Source organism: Ranitomeya variabilis, chromosome 2 (assembly GCF_051348905.1).
Source record: "Ranitomeya variabilis isolate aRanVar5 chromosome 2, aRanVar5.hap1, whole genome shotgun sequence".
NCBI lineage: Eukaryota > Metazoa > Chordata > Amphibia > Anura > Dendrobatidae > Ranitomeya > Ranitomeya variabilis.
The window spans coordinates 781922565-781945091 of record NC_135233.1 but is presented as its reverse complement, the minus strand read 5'-3'; the positions used below and the strand labels follow the sequence as shown (position 1 = coordinate 781945091).

Below are 22527 nucleotides of genomic sequence, written 5' to 3'. Positions count from 1 at the left end.
AAGTAAGGGACAGGAGTTTGGAGGCTGCTGGCTGGCCGGTGTCAATAGGGATATTAAAGTCACCCATGATGATGGTGGGGACATCAGCAGAGAGAAAATGAAAAAGCCAGGTGGAGAATTGGTCAATGAAGGCAGTGCCGGAGCCCTGTGGTCGGTATATGACAGCCATTTGGAGATTAGAGGGAGAGTAGATATGGACAGAGTGAACCTCGAAAAAAGGGAGGATAAGGGAGGGTGGGGGTTTGATAGGGTTGAAGGAGCAGATTTTAGAAAGAAGGAAACCCACTCCTCCACCATGTCTGTTGCCAGAGCAAGGAGTGTGGGTATATTGGAGGCCACCGTAACTCAGTGCAGCAGGGGAGGCCGTGTCATTGGGCATCAGCCAGGTCTCAGAGAGGGCAAGGAAGGAAAGGTTGCGGCAAGTAAAGAGATCATGGATCACGTGGAGCTTGTTGCAGATGGAGCGAGCATTCCGAAGTGCCCCAGAGAGAGGAAGCATGGGGGGTGGGGGTCAGTGGCACAGATTGTAAGTGTGAGGGATTGCGGTAGTTTCTCTTAGTGTGAGAAGGATAGGGGTGAGGATTAGTGGGATGTATGAGGCGGCGAGGGGGCAGGATTGGGGGATATGTGGCCAGCAGTGAGAAGGAGCAGAGAAAGGGAAAGCAGGTGGATGAAGGAGAGTGATCGGCTTATATTGTATTTTAGTAGGAGAGGTCTGAAGTTAAAGAGCAGGTCTGCAGATGAAGCGAGGTGGGGGTAAGAGAGAGGGGAGATAGTTATTTGGTTTGAGGTTGCAGGGGTTTGGGGATAGTGAAGGAGAGAGAATTATTGGAGCAAAAATCGTGAGGGCAAATGTGAGCATGGTTAATAAGCAGGGGAAGAAAAGAAAGGCAAGTAAAATTAGAAGAGAGTGATTAGTCTTACCGTCTGGCCGATTTCTGGTATATTTCTAATGTTACACTTAAAAGATGTCACTTCAAATGATGTCACATCTGACCTGCTCCATTCAACTTATACCATTCAAGTGTCCATGAAATGAAGCCAGGTGAGAGAGACAGAGAGGGGAGGAGGAAGGAGCAGGTGGACAGTTCACAGCATGGATCAATTAACAGATTGCAGTTAATAGAACATTTAATTAGCATCAAAGCTGAAGAAAGAGACAGGCTTGTGTACTTTTATTAAGTATAAAATAGCAAGATATAATAAGTTTGCAGTATAATCACAACAATGCTATGCTGACTACTCTGCTTACTATATATTAATAGGTGCAGCAGAACATCAAACTCAATAGAAACCCACACTTAGTATTGTGCTGATTGTTTGCATATGGGGTTATAGTCACTGACCTACTAAGAGGCCATGTGACAACAAAAGACCTCAGCTGTACAGTAAGCGTAAACAGGACAAATTACTAAATATTACTCAATCTTTGGCCATAGTGAAAGCAGACCCCAGAAAAACACCTCAACGCGCATTTCACCACATGCTGCAGTTTCGTCAGGAGGTCCAACTTATGTTCTTATCATGCCTTCCAACTTATGTTCTTTACATGCCGTCCAACTTATGTTCTTATCTTGCCTTCCAACTTATGTTCTTTACATGCCGTCCAACTTAGTGTATGTTTTTTTGTTTCCTGAACTCTGTATAACATTAAGAAATGTAAAGAATCAGTCAATTATATTGCTAGATTAGAGATTTTTGCAGCCAGAAAAAGCAGTGATAATCCGTTGTAAATCACTTCTGTAATCAGCTTATACTTCTGTTAACATTGACTTCCCAGCTGAGCCTCACCAACAATCCAACAATCAGGGGGCACGTCACAGTTTGAGGAGCACCACTCTATGCCTCATTCAGACATTTGGGTTGTTTCACGTACGAAAAAAAAATGACAGAGCGTCATCAGTGTTTTCGATCCAAGTTTCAGCGGTTTTGGTCAGTGTGCCAGTTTTACCATCAGCGATTTTCATGTATGGATAAATAAAAAAAAATTACAAAGCTTCCATTACAATATTAGTCTAGGACAGCACACAGTTTGTAGCCTAATGCCATTTGTGTGCTGTCCGTGATTTTCACCCACAAACTTGTATTGGTATTTTTCATCTGTAATGCCGGTAAAAAACAGTCATGTCTCCTTGATTTTTGCATGGACTCATGATCCACAAAAAACAAAGACATATGAACAGCCCCATAGACTATAATGGATATGCGTGTCAAAAATGCGAGACTATAACAGCTATCGGTGTAAAGCAGAGGTAGAACACGCATGCGAAAAACGGACGTCTGCATAAGGTCTTAGAGTGTCTGATAAACATTTACATCACCTATTAGTTGGCTTACTTTTTGACCACTTTTTAAACCATTTCACTGGAGTACCCCTTTAGTAAATATTGCGTAATTTACTAACACATTTGGCCACATAGACGATTGTTTAGACATTTTATATAAGTGTCGAGTAACACACAAAAAATGTCTAACACCTTTAATAAATGTGAAACAAGGAATGTGCATCAGATCTGGCTCAATTTGAGACAGACTTTATTCTAACATTGTGTGTGACAAATCTACTGTATAGGGGGATAAAGAATCCCATTATTTTCTAGTTTATTTTCGATATGGAAAAGAATAACACATGCGCACAGTGTACGGTATATTGTATTCTGTTCTCTGCAGTCTATAGTGAATGTATTACTCCTTCCCCTCCTCTGCAATTCCACAATGACAGATCTGGCCAGGCCTACGAATCATGTGACTGTTCTCCAAGAGACGGAAGAAGAGAAGTAACAAAGAAGGGTAGACTGAAGCTACATATTGTAGCTAGAAGTACGAGGCGTCAGCTGGAACAAGTCAGGAAGAATCATGAGCTTTATGCCAAGTCTCTCCCCTGGCAGCTGGATACTGCTGGCAATCCTGTTACTATTGTTTATACTGTGAGTAAAAAGTACATGTCCATTGTACAGTTACTTATACTATTGCTGCAAAATGTTTAATGTCAATTTTCTGCTATAATCTATTAACTTATCTTCCCTGTTCTTTCATATTTAGACCTCAAAATATAGGGGTAGGTGGGTGCACGCGTTCAGTAATGGGCAATGTTTTGGACGCAGCACATGTCCGGTGCTTCCAAAGCACTGCCGGCTTTTGAACGCAGGTGGTTCCGCATGTGTTCTCTGAACTGTGCGGAATCACTGTGTCCAATACATTGTATGGTGATATTTATCTTGCAGAGACTCATGTCTCCACAAGATAAATTGACATGCTATGGTCTGGAAAGATGCACCGCATGTCCGTCTCCGCGAGTGACTCACAGGCGTCTCTGGACGCATAGTGGGTTGGACGCTGTGGTAGTACACAGAGTCCAACCCGCAGCGTTTACTGACCTTGTGCACCTACCCTTAGTAATCTTTCCATAAACTCATCAAATATCTGTCTACAGTCTAAAAAAATAAAGATCCAGCAGAATGGATGTAACCAAAGTCCCTCTCTGTAGAAACTGTGGAATCAGGGTAGATAACTATCAGCTAAACTACTGTTTCACTGTCCTTTACACCATATCTATATCCACCTCCATAGTTTGACCAGTCTTGTGTAATTAAAGCGTAATTGTATAACATAACGTTTAATCTGAAAACTTGAACAAAAATAATAGTTCTCATAGCTAAAGTTATGCCCTGTAATTACCTGAGCAAAACATTAACAGGTACAACGGGGGGGGGGGGTCAATCTTTAGTTCCAAGTACTTGCTGAAGCCCAGGCTAATAGGCCTCATTCAGATGTCCATAAGTTACATACGTTCTATCTGTGTTTTTCATGGATAGTACATGTACCCATTATAGTCTATGGTAGAAGTGTTTTCTTGGGGGCAGGCAGGGCATCTGCCCTGGGTGCAGCCGGCACGGGGACACAGTCAGGCAGCCTAATGTGGCGGTCCAAGGTGTTTCCGCAGCGGCTGCATTTTTCCATCCCCCAGATTGGGAGTCACCCATTCTGTGAGGAAGCAGTCAAACTGACAGACGCGAGTACAATTGAAACTCTGACCACCGGATGAGCAGTGTGATCAGGTCATGTGATCATGCTGCTGACATCACTCGCCAGCACTGCAGAAGCAAGAAGAATATTGGTTGCAAGTGCTCCACACTAGTGGAGCTGAAGACATCAAAGATTAAATTTAATGAGGGGAGGATTAGGGTGGGGGAGATTTACTCTGTGTGTGGGAAGATTTATTGTGTTTTGTGTGTGGGGAGTTTTACTGTGTGTGGTGTGAGGAGATTTACTGTGTGTGTTGGAGGGGAGATTTACTGTGTGTGGGTGGAAAGATATATATCTTGGTACCGTGTTAGCCAGTGGATAGAAAAATATTTAGAATTGAGAGTCCTCAGTGGTTGATACCTGTTAATGGCTAACTGAAAAGATGGTAACAAATTGCAAGCTTTTGAAACTACGCAGGTCCCTTCATCAGGCTTAGACTAATAGAAATTCTGAAGAATCACATATTTATGCACAACATAGTATAGAAATAATGCCATAGATAAGACAGGTGACGTGAAGCAGAACTACCATTATGTGAGTGATAAACAGTTATTTCCATAAATATTGGAACAGTTAATAGATAAGGAGTGTGAATGTTTTATTGTCCTCTGATTGGGGTCTGGTTCTATGCTATAATGCCCCCACATGGTCTGAGGAGCAAATTCCTTAATTGATGTAAAAAGACATAAATCCATGCGACACATTCATTCCTGCACTGAGTGTGTCAAAGGTCATCATCAGCTTATATTCCCAGACTCTTCTGTCTCTCTGAGATTTGAAGTTCTGTCATGTCGGACGCTGTTCAGACCAGGTCGTCCGACAGACAGCGGTAATTCCGCTTTTGTCCACTATGCGCTCATTGGCGTCGGCTAGATTTTGTCTAGCTGGTCCGGGGTTAATTTACCTGGTGATCGGATTGGAAGCTGGGCCATGCCCACTGCCTTTAAATAGTTCTCTTGAACATTGGGCGTTGCCGATTATAGCTTCTGTCTTGTGCTTGGTTATCTCGGTCTGGAGTGGTGAGCTAGTAGTTGGAGTATCGTATCTGGTGGTGTATTTCCCTTTGTCTTATTTACTCCTTCCTATATTTGTATTTACTTTGCCCTGCGCATTTATAGTGTATTCCTGAGTGTCTGCGGCGTGGTGTATATTTTCCGTTATCCTTGTCTGTGCTAACTGTGGGTATTGGTGTATTATTTTTTCACTGGGTGGAGGGCTGAGGTTTCAGCCTAGGGTTGAAACAGGAGACAGGGCGAGGGTCGAGGCCTAGACATGCACACCATCAGTGTAAACTCTAGGTAGAGGGTCAGTCAGGATTTCCCTAGTCTGAGGGAAATTGCAGGGGTCCGGGTTATTAGCTCTTACCCACCTAGTCTTCCCGTGACAAGTTCCATTTAATGCAAGTAATTTCATGTCTATAATGCTGTGATCAGGGAGACAAAAATGTATTGCCACAGGTAGATCTATTCTTTTTTCTCTTATTGTGTGGCGATGAGAGTTCATTCTTGTTCTAAGCTTTTGCCCTGTCTCCCCCACATACAGACCCCCAGTTGCACATTTAGCACAAATAATTAGGTACACTACATTAGATGTGATGCAGCTGAAAGTACCTGGGATCTTATAGTCCTGATGTGAATTGGGGATCTTTATCTTGTCCGTGGTCATTATAAATGGACAGGTTTTACATTTTTTCTGGTTGCAAGGAAGGGTTCCTGCAGCTGATTGAGAGGACAGGGAGCTTCTGACAATGATACTTCTTAGATTTGGGGGCTGTTGTGAATTAGACTTTTTTGGCTCCCTCTTGTGGTCTCTAGTGGTATGACTCTGGGATTGTCTTTCCCTAGTTTGGCACCCACCTGGGTCGTTAGTCCAGGGGTGTTGCTATATAGACTTCCTGAATTCTCAGTCTGGTGCCTGGCATCGTGTTAATCAGTCCTTTCTGTTTGCTCCTGTCTGCTGGTCCTGGTTCTTGCAAAATTAAGCTAAGTCCTGCTTCCTTGTTTTTTTGGTTATTTGCATTGCTCTTATTTTTTGTCCAGCTTGTACTAAATGTGATTCCTGTTTTTGCTGGAAGCTCTAGGGGGCTGGTATTCTCCCCCCGGGCCGTTAGACGGTTCGGGGGTTCTTGAATATCCAGCGTGGAAATTTTGATAGGGTTTTTGCTGACCGTATAAGTCATCTTACTATATTCTGCTATTAGTCAGTGGGCCTCTCTTTGCTAAATACCTAGTTCATTCTTACGTTTGTCTTTTCTTCTTACCTCACCGTTATTATTTGTTGGGGGCTTGTATCCAACTTTTGGGGTCTTTTCTCTGGAGGCAAGAAAGGTCTATATTTTCCCTTCTAGGGGTAGTTAGTTCTCCGGCTGGCGCGAGACGTCTAGAACCAACGTAGGCACGTTCCCCGGCTGCTGCTATTTGTGGTGCTAGGATTAGATATACGGTCAGCCCAGTTACCACTGCCCTATGAGCTGGTTTTTTGTGTTTGCAGACTTGGTATTTATTTCTGAGACCCTCTGCCATTGGGGTCATAACAGTATGCCAGGCCTAAGTTGAATGTTTAATGCATTGCAGAAGTGGGATAATAAGAAAGGAAATTCTGAGTTGTTTTTTTTTTCCCCTCTTTCTTCCTCCCCTTTACCTCTGAGTGGCTTAAGCTTGCTGCAGACATGAATGTCCAGACTTTGATTACAAGTGTGGATCAGCTTGCTGCTCGTGTGCAGGGCATACAAGATTTTGTTACCAGTAGTCCAATGTCTGAACCTAAAATACCTATTCCTGAACTGTTCTCTGGAGACCGATTTAAGTTTAGGAATTTCAGGAATAATTGTAAATTGTTTCTATCTCTGAGACCCCGTTCGTCTGGAGACTCAGCTCAGCAAGTTAAAATTGTTATCTCTTTCTTGCGGGGCGACCCTCAGGATTGGGCTTTCTCGCTAGCGCCAGGAGATCCGGCATTGGCGAATATTGATGCGTTTTTTCTGGCGCTCGGATTGCTTTACGAGGAACCCAATCTTGAAATTCAAGCAGAAAAAGCCTTGCTGGCTATTTCTCAGGGCCAGGATGAAGCTGAAGTGTATTGCCAAAAATTTCGGAAATGGTCCGTGCTTACTCAGTGGAATGAGTGTGCTCTGGCCGCAAATTTCAGAAATGGCCTTTCTGAAGCCATTAAGAATGTGATGGTGGGTTTCTCCATTCCTACAAGTCTGAATGATTCCATGGCGCTGGCTATTCAAATTGACCGGCGTTTGCGGGAGCGCAAAACTGCTAATCCTCTGGTGGTGTTGTCTGAACAAACACCTGATTTAATGCAATGTGATAGAATTCAGACTAGAAATGAACGGAAAAATCATAGACGTCAGAATGGGTTGTGTTTTTACTGTGGTGATTCTACACATGTTATATCAGCATGCTCTAAACGCCTTACAAGGGTTGTTAGCCCTGTCGCCATTGGTAATTTGCAACCTAAATTTATTTTGTCTGTGACTTTAATTTGCTCATTGTCTTCCTACCCTGTTATGGCATTTGTGGATTCAGGTGCTGCCCTGAGTCTTATGGATCTGTCATTTGCCAAGCGCTGTGGTTTTGTTCTTGAGCCATTGGTAAATCCTATCCCTCTTAGAGGTATTGATGCTACGCCATTGGCGGAAAATAAACCGCAGTTTTGGACACAGGTAACCATGTGCATGACTCCTGAACATCGGGAGAGGTGATTCGTTTTCTTGTTCTGCATAAAATGCATGATTTGGTCGTTTTGGGTCTGCCATGGTTACAGACCCATAATCCAGTCTTGGATTGGAAGGCAATGTCTGTGTCAAGTTGGGGCTGTCAGGGAATTCATGGTGATTCCCCACCGGTGTCTATTGCTTCCTCTACTCCTTCGGAAGTTCCTGAGTATTTGTCTGATTATCAGGATGTATTCAGCGAGTCCAGGTTCAGTGCTCTTCCTCCTCATAGGGACTGTGACTGCGCTATAGATTTGATTCCGGGTAGTAAATTTCCTAAGGGAAGATTATTTAATCTGTCTGTACCTGAGCATACCGCAATGCGTTCGTATATCAAGGAATCTCTGGAGAAGGGGCATATCCGTCCATCCTCTTCCCTTCTTGGTGCGGGATTCTTTTTTGTGGCCAAGAAGGACGGATCTTTGAGACCTTGTATTGACTATCGGCTTCTGAATAAAATCACTGTTAAATTTCAGTATCCTTTGCCTCTGTTGTCGGACTTGTTTGCCCGGATTAAGGGTGCCAAGTGGTTCACCAAGATAGATCTTCGTGGTGCGTACAACCTTGTGCGCATTAAGCAGGGAGATGAATGGAAAACTGCATTTAATACGCCCGAAGGTCATTTTGAGTACTTGGTGATGCCTTTTGGGCTCTCTAATGCTCCTTCAGTGTTTCAGTCCTTTATGCATGATATTTTCCGGAAGTATCTGGATAGATTTATGATTGTTTATCTGGATGATATTCTGGTTTTTTCTGATGATTGGGACTCGCATGTGGAGCAGGTCAGGATGGTGTTTCAGGTTTTGCGTGAGAATGCTTTGTTTGTTAAGGGCTCAAAGTGTCTCTTTGGAGTACGGAAGGTTCCCTTTTTGGGTTTTATTTTTTCCCCTTCTGCGGTGGAGATGGACCCAGTCAAGGTCCGAGCTATTCATGATTGGACTCAACCCACGTCAGTTAAGAGTCTTCAGAAGTTCTTGGGTTTTGCTAACTTCTACCGTCGTTTTATCTCTAACTTTTCTAGCGTTGTTAAACCTTTGACGGATATGACCAAGAAAGGTTCTGATGTTGCTAACTGGGCTCCTGCAGCCGTGGAAGCTTTCCAAGAGTTGAAGCGCCGGTTTACTTCGGCGCCTGTTTTGTGCCAGCCTGATGTCTCACTTCCCTTTCAGGTTGAAGTGGATGCTTCTGAGATTGGGGCAGGGGCCGTTTTGTCGCAGAGAGGCCCTGGTTGCTCTGTAATGAGACCATGTGCCTTTTTCTCTAGGAAGTTTTCGCCTGCTGAGCGGAATTATGATGTTGGCAATCAGGAGTTGTTGGCCATGAAGTGGGCATTTGAGGAGTGGCGTCATTGGCTCGAGGGTGCTAAGCATCGTGTGGTGGTCTTGACTGATCACAAAAATCTGATGTATCTCGAGTCTGCTAAACGCCTGAATCCTAGACAGGCCCGTTGGTCATTGTTTTTCTCCCGTTTTGACTTTGTGGTCTCGTATTTACCAGGGTCAAAGAATGTGAAGGCTGATGCTCTTTCAAGGAGCTTTGTGCCTGACTCTCCTGGAGTCGCAGAACCAGTTGGTATTCTTAAAGAGGGAGTAATCTTGTCAGCCATTTCTCCAGATTTGCGACGTGTGTTGCAGAGATTTCAGGCTGGTAGACCTGACTCTTGTCCACCTGACAGACTGTTTGTTCCTGATAAGTGGACCAGCAGAGTCATTTCCGAGGTTCATTCCTCGGTGTTGGCAGGGCATCCGGGAATTTTTGGCACCAGAGATTTGGTGGCTAGGTCCTTTTGGTGGCCTTCCTTGTCACGGGATGTGCTCGAGCTAAGCCTTGCTGTTCTCGTGCCAGCGGGTTGCTCTTGCCCTTGCCTGTCCCAAAGAGGCCTTGGACACACATTTCCATGGATTTCATTTCGGATCTTCCGGTGTCTCAAGGAATGTCTGTCATCTGGGTGGTATGCGATCGCTTTTCCAAGATGGTCCATTTGGTATCTTTGCCTAAGCTGCCTTCCTCTTCCGATCTGGTTCCTTTGTTCTTTCAGAATGTGGTTCGTTTACATGGCATTCCTGAGAATATCGTGTCTGACAGAGGATCCCAGTTTGTTTCTAGATTCTGGCGATCCTTTTGTGCTAAGATGGGCATTGATTTGTCGTTTTCGTCTGCCTTTCATCCTCAGACTAATGGACAAACGGAGCGAACTAATCAGACTCTGGAGGCTTATTTGAGGTGTTTTGTTTCTGCGGATCAGGATGATTGGGTGACCTTCTTGCCGTTGGCTGAGTTTGCCCTTAATAATCGGGCTAGTTCCGCTACTTTGGTCTCGCCATTTTTCTGCAACTCTGGTTTCCATCCTCGTTTTTCCTCGGGACATGTGGAGCCTTCTGACTGTCCTGGGGTGGATTCTGTGGTGGATAGGTTGCAGCAGATTTGGAATCATGTGGTGGACAACTTGAAGTTGTCACAGGAGAAGGCTCAGCATTTTGCCAACCGCCGCCGCGGTGTGGGTCCCCGACTTCGTGTTGGGGATTTGGTATGGCTGTCTTCTCGATTTGTTCCTATGAAGGTCTCCTCTCCTAAATTCAAGCCTCGCTTCATCGGTCCTTACAAGATATTGGAAATCCTTAATCCTGTGTCCTTTCGCTTGGATCTTCCGGTGTCGTTTGCCATTCACAACGTGTTCCATAGGTCTTTGTTGCGGCGATACGTTGTACCTGTGGTTCCTTCTGTTGAGCCTCCTGCTCCGGTGTTGGTTGAGGGCGAGTTGGAGTACGTGGTGGAGAAGATCTTGGATTCTCGTCTCTCCAGACGGAGGCTTCAGTATCTGGTCAAGTGGAAGGGCTATGGTCAGGAGGATAATTCCTGGGTGGTTGCCTCTGATGTGCATGCGGCCGATTTAGTTCGTGCCTTTCACGCTGCTCATCCTGATCGCCCTGGTGGTCTTGGTGAGGGTTCGGTGACCCCTCCTTAAAGGGGGGGTACTGTTGTGAATTAGACTTTTTTGGCTCCCTCTTGTGGTCTCTAGTGGTATGACTCTGGGATTGTCTTTCCCTAGTTTGGCACCCACCTGGGTCGTTAGTCCAGGGGTGTTGCTATATAGACTTCCTGAATTCTCAGTCTGGTGCCTGGCATCGTGTTAATCAGTCCTTTCTGTTTGCTCCTGTCTGCTGGTCCTGGTTCTTGCAAAATTAAGCTAAGTCCTGCTTCCTTGTTTTTTTTGTTATTTGCATTGCTCTTATTTTTTGTCCAGCTTGTACTAAATGTGATTCCTGTTTTTGCTGGAAGCTCTAGGGGGCTGGTATTCTCCCCCCGGGCCGTTAGACGGTTCGGGGGTTCTTGAATATCCAGCGTGGAAATTTTGATAGGGTTTTTGCTGACCGTATAAGTCATCTTACTATATTCTGCTATTAGTCAGTGGGCCTCTCTTTGCTAAATACCTAGTTCAGTCTTACATTTGTCTTTTCTTCTTACCTCACCGTTATTATTTGTTGGGGGCTTGTATCCAACTTTTGGGGTCTTTTCTCTGGAGGCAAGAAAGGTCTATCTTTTCCCTTCTAGGGGTAGTTAGTTCTCCGGCTGGCGCGAGACGTCTAGAACCAACGTAGGCACGTTCCCCGGCTGCTGCTATTTGTGGTGCTAGGATTAGATATACGGTCAGCCCAGTTACCACTGCCCTATGAGCTGGTTTTTTGTGTTTGCAGACTTGGTATTTATTTCTGAGACCCTCTGCCATTGGGGTCATAACAGGGGGCTGCCTAAAACACAGTAGTGGGGGTCTGGGAAAATAGATTGTAAGCGCGCATCTTTTTGTAGTAAAGGTTATAATTTCCGTGCAGCTCCCCTTAGCACCTCCAGATTTGGATTGTAAGTGACTACTAGAGGCACCAGATTATTTTCTTCTTTAGCTTTGTAATGTAGCAGGTGATTCCTTGACATTCTATTAGCCTTTGTAATTTGGTTTTGAATTGGTCTTGGATGGTAGCCCTGATTCAGAAAGGTCTTTCTGAGGCGACCAAGGTGTTCATCCCTATCCATGGGGTTGGAACATATACGATTGTATCTGATGGCTTGGCTGTAGACAATAGAGTTTTTTTTGTGTTTTGGATGGAAACTGTCCCATTTAAGGTATGTTGGATGATCGATTGGCTACTGATACAGGGCTGTTTCTATTTCATTGCTCTGCAGCTTAATGATCGTGTTCAAAAAGTTAATTTCAGTGCAGGAGTAGTTGAGTGTTAAGTTGATGGTGGGATGAAATTGATTAAACTGTTTGTGGAACGTCTTTAGCTGTTGCTCAGACTCCGTCCAGATGATTAAAATATCTTCAATATAGCAGTAGTACGCCAGAGGCCTGATGGGACTGTTATGACCCCAATGGCAGAGGGTCTCAGAAATAATTACTAAGTATGGCAGAGGGTCTCAGAAATAATTACTAAGTCTGAAAACACAAAAAACCAGCTCATAGGGCAGTGGTAACTGAGCTGACCATATATCTAATCCTAGCACCACAAATAGCAGCCGGGGAACGTGCCTACGTTGGTTCTAGACGTCTCGCGCCAGCCGGAGAACTAACTAACCCTAGAAGGGAAAAGAAAGACCTTTCTTGCCTCCAGAGAAAAGACCCCCAAAAGTTGGATACAAGCCCCCAACAAATAATAACGGTGAGGTAAGAGGAAAAGACAAACGTAAGAATGAGCCAGGTATTTAGCAAAGAGAGGCCCACTAGCTAATAGCAGAATATAGTAAGATGACTTATATGGTCAGTAAAAACCCTATCAAAATATCCACGCTGGATATTCAAGAACCCCCGAACCGTCTAACGGCCCGGGGGAAGAACACCAGCCCCCTAGAGCTTCCAGCAAAGTCAGGAATCACATTTAGTACAAGCTGGACAAAAAAAGAGCAAGCAAATAACCAAAAAAACAAAGAAGCAGGACTTAGCTTAATTTTGCACGAACCGGGACCAGCAGACAGGAGCAAACAGAAAGGATCTGATTACAACGATGCCAGGCACTGGACTAAGGATCCAGGAAGTTTATATAGCGACACCCCTGGACTAACGACCCAGGTGGGTGCCAAACTGAGGAAAGACAATCCCAGAGTCATATCACTAGTAACCACAAGAGGGAGCCAAAAAGTCTAATTCACAACATGGGACATGAGGACAAAAAGTCGCTTTCAAGCTTGGCCATGAAAAGATTTGCATGCTGTGGGGCCATTTTACTTACCATTGCTGTGCCAGTCTCCTGTAGCTATATCTTGTAGTCAAATTCAAAGTAATTGTGGGTGTGGATGAATTTTATAAGTTTCACCACAGAATCAGCATCATTCCCTGTGTTTTCCAGGAAGAATTTGCAGGCAGGATATTAGAGTACAAAGATTCCACATCCATGGTGGCCAGGATGGTTCCCTCTGGTAGAGGACCTATTGCTGATAGTTTATTCAATAGGTCAGTTGTGTCCTGAATGTAGCTGGGTGTAACCTTTATTAGTGGTTTAAGAATACCCTCTACCCATCCAGATGAATGCTCAGTGAATGCTCAGTAAGGGTGCCCACAAGTGTTGAGCATTCCGATACCGCAAGTATCGGGTATCGGCCGATACTTGCCGGTATCGGAATTCCGATACCGAGATCCGATACTTTTGTTGTATCGGGAATCGGTATCGGGATTAATATCAATGTGTAAAAGAAAGAATTAAAATAAAAAATAGGGATATACTCACCTCTCCGGCGCAGCCTGGACTTTACCGCCGTAACCGGGAGCCGTTGTACCTAAGAATGCGCGCTTGAAGGGCCTTAGATGAGGTCACTGCGCTCTGATTGGTCCGTAGCGGTCACATGGGCCGTCGCGACCAATCACAAAGCCGTGACGTCATCTTAAGGTCCTTCACGCGCTGATTCTTAGGAAGGAAGGCTGCCGGAAAGAAGCCGAGGGTGAGTATATACCTAATAGGAATATACTCACCCTTGGACGCGCCCTGCTTCTTTCCGGCAGCCTTCCTTCCTAAGAATCAGCGCGTGAAGGACCTTAACCCCTTTCTGACATCTGACGTACTATCCCGTCGAGGTGGGGTGGGCCCGTATGACCACCGACGGGATAGTACGTCATACGTGATCGGCCGCGCTCACGGGGGGAGCGCGGCCGATCGCGGCTGGGTGTCAGCTGCATATCGCAGCTGACATCCCGCACTATGTGCCAGGAGCGGTCACGGACCGCCCCCCGGCACATTAACCCCTTGCACACCGCGATCAAACATGATCGCGGTGTGCCGGCGGTATAGGGAAGCATTGCGCAGGGAGGGGGCTCCCTGCGGGCTTCCCTGAGACCCCCGGAGCAACGCGATGTGATCGTGTTGCTCCGAGGGTCTCCTACCTCCCTCCTCGCCGCAGGTCCCAGATACAAGATGGCCGCGGCATCCGGGTTCTGCAGGGAGGGAGGTGGCTTACCGAGTGCCTGCTCAGAGCAGGCGCTGGTAAGCCTGCAGCCCTGCACAGCAGATCGCAGATCTGACAGAGTGCTGTGCACACTGTCAGATCACCGATCTGTAATGTCCCCCCCTGGGACAAAGTAAAAAAGTTAAAAAAAAATTCTCCACGTGTGTAAAAAAAAAAAAAAAAAAAAATCCTAAATAAATTTAAAAAAAATATATTTCTTATTCCCATAAATACATTTCTTTAGCTAAATAAAAAAAAACACAATAAAAGTACACATATTTAGTATCGCCGTGTCCGTAACGACCCAACCTATAAAACTGCCCCACTAGTTAACCCCTTCAGTAAACACCGTAAGAAAAAAAAAAAAACGAGGCAAAAAACAACGCTTTATTATCATACCGCTGAACAAAAAGTGGAATAACACGCGATCAAAAAGACTGATATAAATAACCATGGTACCGCTGCAAACGTCATCTTGTCCCGCAAAAAACGAGCCACCATACAGCATCATCAGCAAAAAAATTAAAAAGTTATAGTCCTGAGAATAAAGCGATACCAAAATAATTATTTTTTCCATAAAATAGTTTTTATCGTATAAAAGCGCCAAAACATAAAAAAATGATATAAATGAGATATCGCTGTAATCGTACTGACCCGACGAATAAAACTGCTTTATCAATTTTACCAAACGCGGAACGGTATAAACGCCTCCCCCAAAAGAAATTCATGAATAGCTGGTTTTTGATCACTCTGCCTCACAAAAATCGGAATAAAAAGCGATCAAAAAATGTCACGTGTCCGAAAATGTTACCAATAAAAACGTCAACTCGTCCCGCAAAAAACAAGATCTCACATGACTCTGTGGACTCAAATATGGAAAAATTATAGCTCTCAAAATGTGGTAACGCAAAAAATATTTTTTGCAATGAAAAGCGTCTTTCAGTGTGTGACGGCTGCCAATCATAAAAATCCGCTAAAAAACCCGCTATAAAAGTAAATCAAACCCCCCTTCATCACCCCCTTAGATAGGGAAAAATAAAAAAATTAAAAAATGTATTTATTTCCATTTTCCCATTAGGGTTAGGGTTAGGGTTAGGGCTAGAGTTAGGACTAGAGTTAGAGTTAGGGCTAGGGTTAGGGTTAGGGTGAGGGCAAGGGTTAGGGCTAGGGTTAGGGTTAGGGCTAGGGTTGGGGCTAGGGTTATGGCTAGGGTTAGGGTTGGGGCTAGGGTTAGGGTTAGGGCTAGGGTTAGGGCTAGGGTTGGGGCTAGGGTTAGGGCTAGGGTTAGGGTTAGGGTTAGGGCTAGGGTTGGGGCTAGGGTTAGGGCTAGGGTTAGGGTTAGGGCTAGTGTTACAGCTAGTGTTAGGGCTAGTGATAGGGCTAGGGTTATTGCTAGGGTAGGGGCTAGGGTTAGGGCTAGGGTTGGGGCTAGGGTTGGGGCTACAGTTAGGGTTGGGGCTAAAGATAGGGTTAGGGTTTGGATTACATTTACGGTTGGGAATAGGGTTGGGTGTGTCTGGGTTAGAGGAGTGGTTAGGGTTACTGTTGGGATTAGGGTAAGGGGTGTGTTTGGATTAGGGTTTCAGTTATAATTGGGGGGTTTCCACTGGTTAGGCACATCAGGGGCTCTCCAAACGGGACATGGCATCCGATCTGAATTCCAGCCAATTCTGCGTTGAAAAAGGAAAACAGTGCTCCTGCCCTTCAGAGCTCTCCCGTGTGCCCAAACAGGGGTTTACCCTAACATATGGGGTATCAGCGTACTCATGACAAATTGGACATCATCGTTTGGGGTCCAATTTCTCCTGCTACCCTTGGGAAAATACAAAACTGGGGGCCAAAAAATAAGTTTTGTGGGAAAAAAAAGATTTTTTATTTTCACGGCTCTGCGTTGTAAACTGTAGTGAAACATTTGGGGGTTCAAAGTTCTCACAACACATCTAGATAAGTTCCTTGGGGGGTCTAGTTTCCGATATGGGGTCACTTGTGGGGGGTTTGTACTGGTTGGGTACATCAGGGGCTCTGCAAATGCAACGTGACGTCTGCAGACCAATCCATTTAAGTCTGCATTCCAAATGGCGCTCCTTCCCTTCCGAGCTCTGTCATGCGCCCAAACAGTGGTTCCCCACCACATATGGGGTATCAGCGTACTCAGGACAAATTGGTCAACAACGTTTGGGGTCCAATTTATCCTGATACCCTTGTAAAAATACAAAACTGGGGGCTAAAAAATCATTTTTGTGAAAAAAAAAAGAATTTTTATTTTCACGGCTCTGCGTTATAAACTGTAGTGAAACACTTGGGGGTTCAAAGTTCTCACAACACATCTAGATAAGTTCCTTGGGGGGTCTAGTTTCCAATATTGGGTCACTTGTGGGGGGTTTGTACTGTTTGGGTACATCAGGGGCTCTGCAAATGCAACGTGACGCCTGCAGACCAATCCATTTAAGTCTGAATTCCAAATGGCGCTTTTTCCCTTCCGAGCTCTGTCATGCGCCCAAACAGTGGTTCCCCCCCACATATGGGGTATCAGCGTACTCAGGACAAATTGGACAACAACTTTTGGGGTCCAATTTATCCTGATACCCTTGTGAAAATACAAAACTGGGGGCTAAAAAATCATTTTTGTGAAAAAAAAAAGAATTTTTATTTTCACGGCTCTGCGTTATAAACTGTAGTGAAACACTTGGGGGTTCAAAGCTCTCACAACACATCTAGATAAGTTCCTTAGGGGGTCTACTTTCCAAAATGGTGTCACTTGTAGGGGTTTTTAATGTTTAGGCACATCAAGGGCTCTCCAAACGCAACATGGCATCCCATCTTAATTCCAGTCAATTTTGCATTGAAAAGTAAAATAGCGCTCCTTCCCTTCTGAGCTCTGCTATGCGCCCAAACAGTGGTTTACCCCCACATATGGGGTATCGTCGTACTCAGGACAAATTGCACAACAACTTTTGTGGTCTAATTTCTTCTCTTACCCTTGAGGAAATAAAAAAATGGGGGCGAAAAGATCATTTTTGTGAAAAAATATGATTTTTTATTTTTACGGCTCTGCATTATAAACTTCTGTGAAGCACTTGTTGGGTCAAAGTGCTCAACACACATCTAGATAAGTTCCTTAAGGGGTCTACTTTCCAAAATGGTGTCACTTGTGGGGGGTTTCAATGTTTAGGCACATCAGGGGCTCTCCAAACGCAACATGGCGTCCCATCTCAATTCCAGTCAATTTTGCATTGAAAAGTCAAATGGCGCTCCTTCCCTTCCAAGCTCTGCCCTGCGCCCAAACAATGGTTTACACCCACATATGGGGTATCAGCGTACTCAGGACAAATTGCACAACAATTTTTGGGTCCAATTTATTCTCTTACCCTTGGGAAAATAAAAAATTGGGGGCGAAAAGATCATTTTTGTGAAAAAATATGATTTTTTATTTTTACAGCTCTGCATTATAAACTTCTGTGAAGCACTTGTTGGGTCAAAGTGCTCACCACACATCTAGATAAGTTCCTTAGGGGGTCTACTTTCCAAAATGGTGTCACTTGTGGGGGGTTTCAATGTTTAGGCACATCAGGGGCTCTCCAAATGCAACATGGCGTCCCATCTCAATTCCAGTCAATTTTGCATTGAAAAGTCAAATGGCGCTCCTTTCCTTCCGAGCTCTGCCATGCGCCCAAACAGTGGTTTACCCCCACATATGGGGTATCAGCGTACTCAGGACAAATTGTACAACAAATTTTGGGGTCTATTTTCTCCTGTTACCCTTGGTAAAATAAAACAAATTGGAGCTGAAATAAATTTTGTGTGAAAAAAAGTTAAATGTTCATTTTTATTTAAACATTCCAAAAATTCCTGTGAAACACCTGAAGGGTTAATAAACTTCTTGAAAGTGGTTTTGAGTACCTTGAGGGGTGCAGTTTTTAGAATGGTGTCACACTTGGGTATTTTCTATCATATAGACCCCTCAAAATGACTTCAAATGAGATGTGGTCCCTAAAAAAAAATGGTGTTGTAAAAATGAGAAATTGCTGGTCAACTTTTAACCCTTATAACTCCGTCACCCAAAAAAATTTTGGTTCCAAAATTGTGCTGATGTAAAGTAGACATGTGGGAAATGTTACTTATTAAGTATTTTGCATGACATAGGTCTGTGATTTAAGGGCATAAAAATTCAAAGTTGGAAAATTGCGAAATTTTCAAAATTTTCGCCAAATATTCATTTTTTTCACAAATAAACGCAAGTTATATCGAAGAAATTTTACCACTATCATGAAGTACAATATGTCACGAGAAAACAATGTCAGAATCGCCAAGATCCGTTGAAGCGTTCCAGAGTTATAACCTCATAAAGGGACAGTGGTCAGAATTGTAAAAATTGGCCCGGTCATTAACGTGCAAACCACCCTTGGGGGTGAAGGGGTTAAGATGACGTCACGGCTTTGTGATTGGTCGCGACGGCCCATGTGACCGCCACGCAACCAATCACAAAGCCGTGACTTCACCTAAGGTCTTTCAAGCGCTTGAAAGACCTTAGGTGACGTCACGGCTTTGTGATTGGTCGCGTAGCGGTCACGCGACCGCTACGGACCAATCAGAGCGCAGTGACCTCATCTAAGGCCCTTCAAGCGCGCATTCTTAGGTACAACGGCTCCCGGTTACGGCGGTAAAGTCCAGGGCACGTCAGAGAGGTGAGTATATCCCTATTTTTTATTTTAATTCTTTCTTTTACACATTGATATGGATCCCAGGGCCTGAAGGAGAGTTTCCTCTCCTTCAGACCCTGGGAACCATCAGGGATACCGTCCGATACTTGAGTCCCATTGACTTGTATTGGTATTGGGTATCGGTATCGGATTAGATCCGATACTTTGCCGGTATCGGCCGATACTTTCCGATACCGATACTTTCAAGTATCGGACGGTATCGCTCAACACTAGTGCCCACACATGAAATAATTGGTCTTCCTGGATTTCCAGATTTGTGGATTTTGGGAAGCATGTAAAATGTCCCTATTCTTGGACTTTCTGGTATCAGGTCATCGGCTCTTATGGATTCGTCAGGCAGACAAGATACCAACTTGTTTAGTTCCTTGTAATAGTCCTGTGTAGGATCCGACTCCAATTTTTTGTAGTAGTAGCCCTGGATAAAACTAAGCCTCAAGGTCTGAGAGGATAGGATCCTGTTATGACCCCAATGGCGAGGGTCTCAGAGATATCAGCCAGTCTGCGAAGTACAAAAATCCAGCTCATAGGGCAGTGGTAACTAGGTTGACCATATATCTACTCCTAACGCCAACACTAGAAGTAGCCGGGGAACATGCCTACGTTGGTCGCTAGATGTCTCGCGCCAGCCGGAGAGCTAACTACCCCTAGAAGAGGAAAACAAAGACCTCTCTTGCCTCCAGAGAAAGGACCCCAAAAGTAGGATACAAGCCCCCCACAAATAATAACGGTGAGGTAAGAGGAAATGACAAACACAGAGATGAACTAGGTTTAGCAAAGAGAGGCCCACTTACTAATAGCAGAATGTAGTAAGATAACTTATATGGTCAACAAAAACCCTATCAAAAATCCACGCTGGAGATTCAAGAACCCCCGAACCGTCTAACGGCCCGGGGGGAGAACACCAGCCACCCTAGAGCTTCCAGCAAGGTCAGGATACAGATAATATACAAGCTGGACAAAAATGCAAACAAAAACAAATAGCAAAAAGCAAGAAAGCAGACTTAGCTTAATCAAGCAGGAACCAGGATCAGTAGACAAGAGCACTACAGATTAGCTCTGATATCAACGTTGCCAGGCATTGAACTGAAGGTCCAGGGAGCTTATATAGCAACACCCCTGACCTAACGACCCAGGTGAGCATACAAGGGATGAATGACATACCCAGAGTCAAATCACTAGTAGCCACTAGAGGGAGCCAAAAGGTAAATTCACAACAGTACCCCCCCCTTAGTGAGGGGTCACCGAACCCTCACCAAGACCACCAGGGCGATCAGGATGAGCGGCGTGAAAGGCACGAACTAAATCGGCCGCATGCACATCAGAGGCGACCACCCAGGAATTATCCTCCTGACCATAGCCCTTCCACTTGACCAGGTACTGAAGCCTCCGCCTGGAGAGACGAGAATCTAAGATCTTCTCTACCACGTACTCCAACTCGCCCTCAACCAGCACCGGAGCAGGAGGCTCAGCAGAAGGAACCACAGGCACAACGTACCGCCGCAACAAGGACCTATGAAATACGTTGTGAATGGCAAACGACACCGGAAGATCCAGGCGAAAGGATACAGGATTAAGGATCTCCAATATCTTGTAAGGACCAATGAATCGAGGCTTAAATTTGGGAGAGGAGACCTTCATAGGAACAAATCGAGAAGACAGCCATACCAAATCCCCAACACGAAATCGGGGACCCACACCGCGGCGGCGGTTGGCAAAACGCTGAGCCTTCTCCTGTGACAACTTCAAGTTGTCCACCACATGATTCCAGATCCGCTGCAACCTATCCACCACAGAATCCACTCCAGGACAGTCAGAAGGCTCCACATGTCCCGAGGAAAAACGAGGATGGAAACCGGAGTTGCAGAAAAATGGCGAAACCAAGGTGGCAGAACTAGCCCGATTATTAAGGGCAAATTCAGCCAACGGCAAGAAGGTCACCCAATCATCCTGATCAGAAGAGACAAAACACCTCAAATACGCCTCCAGAGTCTGATTAGTTCGTTCCGTTTGTCCGTTAGTCTGTGGATGAAAAGCGGACGAAAACGACAATTCAATGCCCATCCTACCACAAAAGGATCGCCAGAACCTGGAAACAAACTGGGATCCTCTGTCCGACACAATATTCTCAGGAATGCCGTGCAAACGAACTACGTTCTGGAAGAACACAGGAACCAGATCAGAAGAGGAAGGCAGCTTAGGCAAAGGAACCAGATGGACCATCTTGGAGAAACGATCACATATCACCCAGATGACAGACATGCCCTGAGACACCGGAAGATCCGAAATGAAATCCATAGAGATGTGTGTCCAAGGTCTCTTCGGGACAGGCAAGGGCAAGAGCAACCCGCTGGCACGTGAACAGCAAGGCTTAGCTCGAGCACAAGTACCACAGGACTGCACAAATGACCGCACATCCCTTGACAAGGAAGGCCACCAAAAGGACCTGGCCACCAGATCTCTGGTGCCAAAAATTCCCGGGTGCCCTGCCAACACTGAGGAGTGAACCTCGGAAATGACTCTGTTGGTCCATTTAGCAGGCACAAACAATCTGTCAGGTGGACAAGAGTCAGGCCTACCAGCCTGAAATCTCTGCAACACACGTCGCAGATCTGGAGAAATAGCTGACAAGATAACTCCTTCCTTAAGAATACCCACAGGTTCAGCGACTCCAGGAGCATCAGGCACAAAGCTCCTAGACAGAGCATCGGCCTTCACATTCTTAGAACCTGGTAAATACGAGACCACAAAGTCAAAACGGGAGAAAAACAATGACCAGCGGGCCTGTCTAGGATTCAGGCGTTTAGCAGACTCGAGATACATCAGATTTTTGTGATCAGTCAAGACCACCACACGATGCTTAGCACCCTCGAGCCAATGACGCCACTCCTCAAATGCCCACTTCATGGCCAACAACTCCCGATTGCCCACATCATAATTTCGCTCTGCCGGCGAAAACTTCCTAGAGAAAAAGGCACAAGGTCTCATAGTAGAGCAACCAGGGCCTCTCTGCGACAAAACGGCCCCTGCTCCAATCTCCGAAGCATCCACCTCAACCTGAAAGGGAAGTGAGATGTCAGGCTGGCACAAAACAGGCGCCGAAGTAAACCGGCGTTTCAACTCCTGGAAAGCCTCCACGGCAGCAGGAGCCCAGTTAGCCACATCAGAGCCTTTCTTGGTCATATCCGTCAACGGTTTAACAACGCTAGAAAAATTAGCGATAAAACGACGGTAGAAGTTAGCAAAACCCAAGAACTTCTGAAGACTCTTAACTGACGAGGGTTGAGTCCAATCATGAATAGCTCGGACCTTGACTGGGTCCATCTCCACAGCAGAAGGGGAAAAAATGAACCCTAAAAAGGGAACCTTCTGTACACCAAAGAGACACTTTGAGCCTTTAACAAACAAAGAATTTTCACGCAAAATCTTGAAAACCATCCTGACCTGCTCCACATGCGAGTCCCAATCATCAGAAAAAAACAGAATATCATCCAGATAAACGATCAAAAATTTATCCAGATACTTCCGGAAGATGTCATGCATAAAGGACTGAAAAACTGAAGGTGCATTAGAGAGCCCAAATGGCATCACCAAGTACTCAAAATGACCTTCGGGCGTATTGAATGCGGT

The 22527-nt window shown here is 45.1% G+C and overlaps 1 protein-coding gene across 1 annotated transcript in view; it reads left to right on the top strand.

The window, feature by feature from the left end:
• Nucleotides 1-2750: 2750 nt before the first annotated feature.
• The window catches only part of LOC143807835 (cytochrome P450 3A9-like), a 118679-nt gene continuing 98902 nt past the window's right edge, over nucleotides 2751-22527 (top strand). Inside the window, exon 1 of the mRNA XM_077289798.1 lies at nucleotides 2751-2927. Coding sequence (XP_077145913.1) covers nucleotides 2857-2927 — 71 coding nt within the window. The 5' untranslated portion in view covers nucleotides 2751-2856. The remainder of the gene's footprint in view (nucleotides 2928-22527) is intronic.